General features: G+C 41.1%; 1 protein-coding gene across 1 annotated transcript; it reads right to left on the bottom strand.

Annotated features, from left to right (window-relative positions):
• Nucleotides 1–9: 9 nt before the first annotated feature.
• Nucleotides 10–5,118, bottom strand: adi1 (acireductone dioxygenase 1). Its single transcript, XM_041855394.2, has 4 exons — nucleotides 4,948–5,118; nucleotides 4,284–4,403; nucleotides 3,936–4,115; nucleotides 10–517 (listed from the first exon to the last, which is right to left on the bottom strand). Exons 1-4 carry the CDS (start codon nucleotides 5,071–5,073, stop codon nucleotides 401–403), a joined length of 543 nt encoding a protein of 180 aa, XP_041711328.1. The 5' UTR covers nucleotides 5,074–5,118; the 3' UTR covers nucleotides 10–400.
• Between the last annotated feature and the right edge of the window lie 1,147 nt (nucleotides 5,119–6,265).

Here is a 6,265-nt window from a genome sequence, read left to right as displayed (position 1 = left end):
ACAACTAAATTATTGAAGAGTGGTTTAATATGTGATAGTTTACTGGCATTTTAGCTCACTGTAGGTAACAAACAGCTTACTAGACTTGATTCTCACTGATGTAGTGTTACAAAAATAGAATGTGGCCTTGAGTGGTGCAATACATTCTACAATATAAAGACAAAATCATATAATGTTGGTAAAATACATAAAGTGGTGTTAATTAGTATAATAATTCCATACAATGTAGACACTGCATGGGTTTCAATACTTGATATTACAACAAAAGCCTTTGTCATGAGTCTTTGATTATCCAAGTCCACTAAATGGGTTCCTAGAAGATTGGTTGGTCATAGAGATCTTATAATTATATGGACACTGGTACATGTGCATCCATTCAGTATCACCTGTTGCTCTTGTCTTAAGCGCATTGAAGAGCGCTCACATACTTCTGGCGAATATCAAACTCTTCTGCTGGACGATTGTAGGCTTTCCATACAGGCTCCCCCACAAACAGTCTCATGGCTTGAGTGTAGTTCTGTAAAATGAATGAGGAAAAACAATCAAATATTTTATTATATTTGAAATTTAAAAATCTTACTTTTGACTTGGACATGCAGTATGGCTCTAGACATTCTCATTTTTACATAGGTCAACTTCTGGCAGTGTGTACATAACCTATCTTAACCACATGACCTGACCAAGACATTGAGGGAGTTCGATTAAGCTGAGCCGCGGTGCACCGGTCTACAATGCCTTCAGCAAGTATTCACACCCCTCTACTTTTTCCACAGATATTTTGTGTCACTGGCTTACACACAATACCCCATAATGTCAATTCCACTTTGTTTTTAGATATTTTTACAAATTAATTAAAAACGAAAAGCTGAAATGTCTTGGGTAAGTATTCAACCCCTTTGTTATGGCAAGCCTAAATAATTTCAGGAGTAAAACTTTGCTTAACATTTTTTAATGACTACCTCACAGTGGTGGAAAAAGTACCCAATTGCCATACTTGAGTAAAAGTAAAGATACCTTAATAGAAAAGGAGTCAAGTAAAAGTGAAAGTCACCCAATAAAATACTACTTTCAGCATGGTGAAGTTATCAATACACCCACTCACTACAAAGATACAGGCATACTTCCTAACTCAGTTGCCGGAGAGGAAGGAAACCGCTCAGGGATTTCCACATGAGGCCAATGGTGACTTTAAAACAGTTAAGAGTTTAATGGCTGTGATAGGAGAAAACTGAGGATGGATCAACAACATTGTGGTTACTCTACAATACTAACCTAAATGACAGAGTGAAAAGTGAGTTTTTTAGGATACAAAGAAATGGAATAGAGCTAAGCACAGGCAAAATTGTAGAGGAAAACCTGGTTCAGTCTACTTTCCAACAGACACTGGGAGACAAATTCACCTTTCAGCAGGACAATAACCTAAAACACAATGCCAAATATACACTGGAGTTGCTTACCAAGATGACATTGAATGTTCCTGAGTGGCCTAGTTACAGTTTTGACTTAAATTGGCTTGGAAATCTATGGCAATACTTGAAAATGGCTGTCTATCAATGATCAACAACCAACTTGACAGAGCTTGAAGAATTTTAAAAAGAATAATGTGCAAATATTGTACAATCCAGGTGTGAAAAGCTCTTAGACTTAGCAGAAAGACTCAGCTGTAATCGCTGCCCAAGGTGATTCTAACATGTATTGAATACTTAGTGAGGGAAAAAAGTATTTGATCCCCTGCTGATTTTGTACGTTTGCCCACTGACAAAGACATGATCAGTCTATAATTTTAATGGTAGGTTTATTTGAACAGTGAGAGAGAAAAAATCCAGAAAAACACATGTCAGAAATGTTATAAATTGATTTGCATTTTAATGAGGGAAATAAGTATTTGACCCCCTCTCAATCAGAAAGATTTCTGGCTCCCAGGTGTCTTTTATACAGGTAACGAGCTGAGATTAGGAGCACACTCTTAAAGGGAGTGCTCCTAATCTCAGCTTGTTACCTGTATAAAAAAGACACCTGTCCACAGAAGCAATCAATCAATCAGATTCCAAACTCTCCACCATGGCCAAGACCAAAGAGCTCTCCAAGGATGTCAGGGACAAGATTGTAGACCTACACAAGGCTGGAATGGGCTACAAGACCATCGCCAAGCAGCTTGGTGAGAAGGTGACAACAGTTGGTGCGATTATTCGCAAATGGAAGAAACACAAAACAACTGTCAATCTTTCCTCGGCCTGGGGCTCCATGCAAGATCTCACCTCGTGGAGTTGCAATGATCATGAGAACGGTGAGGAATCAGCCCAGAACTACACGGGAGGATCTTGTCAATGATCTCAAGGCAGCTGGGACCATAGTCACCAAGAAAACAATTGGTAACACACTACGACGTGAAGGACTGAAATCCTGCAGCGCCCGCAAGGTCCCCCTGCTCAAGAAAGCAAATATACAGGCCCGTCTGAAGTTTGCCAATGAACATCTGAATGATTCAGAGGAGAACTGGGTGAAAGTGTTGTGGTCAGATGAGACCAAAATCGAGCTCTTTGCCATCAACTCAACTTGCCGTGTTTGGAGGAGAAGGAATGCTGCCTATGACCCCAAGAACACCATCCCCACCGTCAAACATGGAGGTGGAAACATTATGCTTTGGGGGTGTTTTTCTGCTAAGGGGACAGGACAACTTCACCGCATCAAAGGGACGATGGACGGGGCCATGTACCGTCAAATCTTGGGTGAGAACCTCCTTCCCTCAGCCAGGGCATTGAAAATGGGTCGTGGATGGGTATTCCAACATGACAATGACCCAAAACACACGGCCAAGGCAACAAAGGAGTGGCTCAAGAAGAATCACATGAAGGTCCTGGAGTGGCCTAGCCAGTCTCCAGACCTTAATCCCATAGAAAATCTGTGGAGGCAGCTGAAGGTTCGAGTTGCCAAACGTCAACCTCGAAACCTTAATGACTTGGAGAAGATCTGCAAAGAGGAGTGGGACAAAATCCCTCCTGAGATGTGTGCAAACCTGGTGGCCAACTACAAGAAACGTCTGACCTCTGTGATAGCCAACAAGGGTTTTGCCACCAAGTACTAAGTCATGTTTTGCAGAGGGGTCAAATACTTATTTCCCTCATTAAAATGCAAATCAGTTAATAAAAATGTTTACATGCATTTTTCAGGATTTTTTTGTTGTTATTCTGTCTCTCACTGTTCAAATAAACCTACCATTAAAATTATAGACTGATCATGTCTTTGTCAGTGGGCAAACGTACAAAATCAGCAGGGGATCAAATACTTTTTTCCCTCACTGTATGTAAATTAGATATTTCTGTATTTCATTTAAGAAACTTGCAAATATTTCTTAAAACATGTTTGCACTTTGTCATTATGGGGTATTGTGTGTAGATGGGTAAAAAAATAAAATTGAATTCAGGCAGTAACACAAAATGTGGAATAAGTCAAGGGGGTATCAACGCTTTCTGAAGGCACTGTATGGCCAGTGATATCAACAGGGAAAAGCGGTGAGGGAGGAGCGCCCTTCTCAAATGGAACAGTAGTCTCAAATCGAACAGTAATCTGCACCGCTCGGTCATGTTGTCAACAAGTCAGCATGGTGTATCGTTCAGAAACATACAAGTTTTCTTACTAGTTTTCATTCAGAAGGCAGATAGTGTTTTTATCAAAAGCAATCACTTTTGCATGTGAAAACACAGAATCCTACTCATTACTCCACGTACTTAACCTACGTCACTTTGCCGTCGGCCACGAGCGGGGCACCTGGCTCACGCCTGGGAGAAATCCCGGTTCCAAAACTAATGCAATCACTTTTCGCCCGGTGAAAATGCTTCCCACAGGGCAACCCTGGCCAGATAATCAAATCCCCTCCATGTTGGACAGTTTTACTGTAGGTGTTGTAGACAGCCAAATGACAAATGGAGCCGTACGGTCTCAGTCAGAGTGAATCTGTGGTAGATGCCTGCAGGCAGAGTGATCAGGTCTCCCTTTGTCATGGCGATGCGGATCCAGCGGTCCTCCCTGTCCCTCACGTCAAAGTAGGCCCTGCCGTCCAGGATGTAGCGGATCTCATCATCCAGGTGGAGGTGCTCCTCAAAGAACATCTTCAGCTGGGGACAGGAGTACACATATGGCAGGACACTTTATTCATGTGCTTTTATCAAGTGTACCATTATAACAAGTCTAATATTGGCATACAGAATAACAAGTGAAACATGAATTGTAATCTGACTCTGAGCACACTCAAATGTGTTCTTGTCACTGTATGCAGGTATTACCTTGTCCTCGTAGTTGGGTAGTTTGTCCTTGTGGATAGTGATTATGTCAGAGTAGGAGTAGCCTCTGTCTTTACGGATCTTTTCCAGCGCAGGGTCTGTCTCATAAATATCAGCATCTAACTGGAAGACATGGACAGTACAGAACCAACCAGTCAGTCACTAGTCTCGTACAATATGTTACGAATTACAACTTGTTGCGCTAACGATAGCTAGGGTAGGAGTTATGTTAAAGAGTTAAAGGTTAGCTAACATGCTAAGTAGTTGCAAAGTAGCAAGTAGTTGCAAATTAGCTAAAATACTAAATGTGTCTTTGATGAGATTCGAACACGCAACCTTTGGATTGCTAGACATTCGCGTTATAAACCTACCCATCCACCTTACTTTCATTTTGCCTTAAGTAACCTGTTTTATGTAATTATCCCAAACGTAAACTATACAAATTTGAATGTCCCGGATTAACGTTTACTATGTTACGTCTAGTCTATGAGACCAGACTTGCGACTCAGACGCTACTGTTACGCAATCCAATTTAACTAGTCACATTTATTTGTGTAAAATAGCATTCCCAGACGGGTATGACAGTGAATAACTAAGTAGCTAAACGTTGACTACTTTTTCTTGATAGCTGAAGTTATAAAGTTGTTATCCCTTGCTGGCTAGATACCTTCCAGTAGAAAACCCCAAGCTTTTCTAACTCCTCCAAAGACACAGGTTCGTTTGGGTTTAGCTTATGCGGCATTCTCTGATCTTTGTCAGAATCGTCCATGAACCAAGCCTCAATCGACGCCATGGCACCGAATAAATGTTAAAACGAAGACCTTCTTCTTCTTCAATGAAATTTAACGGCAGTTGGCAGCCAATAAATTATGCATTACCGCCACCTACTAGACTGGAGGACAACTCCCTTATACTTTGCTTGAATAAATTAAAATAAAAATAAAAAGACCCTACCATCTAACACTACATCACAATAAATAAATAATAATAATAATAAAATAACACCACCCTACTCAACTATTTAAATATATTTAGTCCTACATCAGGCCAACAACCTGAAAGGAAGGGACACCACCACTTAACACACCCTGTAACTCTTCTGATGTCAAGTCTCGCACACCCAAATACTTCTCTGCAGCTGCCACCACAACCTCAATTTTCTGCGACTTACATTCCATCCCTGCAGTACAGTTGATAACCATTGCTATCAATGCAAGAAATCCAATCTTACTGAAACATATATCACTTGTTGGCCTATCCCTCTGTACTGGTACAGATCTACTACTCACACCACTCCTCTCAGGATCCCTCCCCCTTGACCCATCTTCCTCTACTTTCTTCACTGCCTCAGCATATGACAACTTCTGCACTACTCTAACCCTGGAAACCTCAACCTGCCTCTCTCGCACGGGACATTTCTGATCCCCAGCCCCATGGGCACCCCTAGAATTAACACATACCACTACTTTCCCAAATGCTACACATTCCTTTGTCTCATGCCCTTCTGCACACTTCTCACACCTAGGAACCTCCCTCCTACACACTGCTGCCACATGCCCATAAGCTTGACACCTGTAACAACGTAATGTATTCGGCACAAAGCTCTTACAGGATACAGTGAGGGGAAAAAGTATTTGATCCCCTGCTGATTTTGTACGTTTGCCCACTGACAAAGAAATGATCAGTCTATAATTTTAATGGTAGGTTTATTTGAACAGTGAGAGACAGAATAACAACACAAAAATCCAGAAAAACGCATGTCAAAAATGTTATAAATTGATTTGCATTTTAATGAGGGAAATAAGTATTTGACCTCCTCTCAATTAGAAAGATTTCTGGCTCCCAGGTGTCATTTATACAGGTAACGAGCTGCGATTAGGAGCACACTCTTAAAGGGAGTGCTCCTAATCTCAGCTTGTTACCTGTATAAAAGACACCTGTCCACAGAAACAATCAATCAATCAGATTCCAAACTCTCCACCATG

The sequence above is a fragment of the Coregonus clupeaformis genome, chromosome 29 (assembly GCF_020615455.1).
Source record: "Coregonus clupeaformis isolate EN_2021a chromosome 29, ASM2061545v1, whole genome shotgun sequence".
NCBI lineage: Eukaryota > Metazoa > Chordata > Actinopteri > Salmoniformes > Salmonidae > Coregonus > Coregonus clupeaformis.
This window is presented reverse-complemented; position numbering and strand designations above follow the sequence as displayed.

Coding starts and splice junctions, on each gene's coding strand:
- adi1 (XM_041855394.2), bottom strand. CDS start 5,073: ATGGCGTCGATTGAGGCTTGGTTCATGGACGATTCTGACAAAGATCAG. Junction 4,404..4,947: donor TTGGGGTTTTCTACTGGAAG/GTATCTAGCCAG, acceptor CATGTCTTCCAG/TTAGATGCTGATATTTATGA. Junction 4,116..4,283: donor TACCCAACTACGAGGACAAG/GTAATACCTGCA, acceptor TCCTGTCCCCAG/CTGAAGATGTTCTTTGAGGA.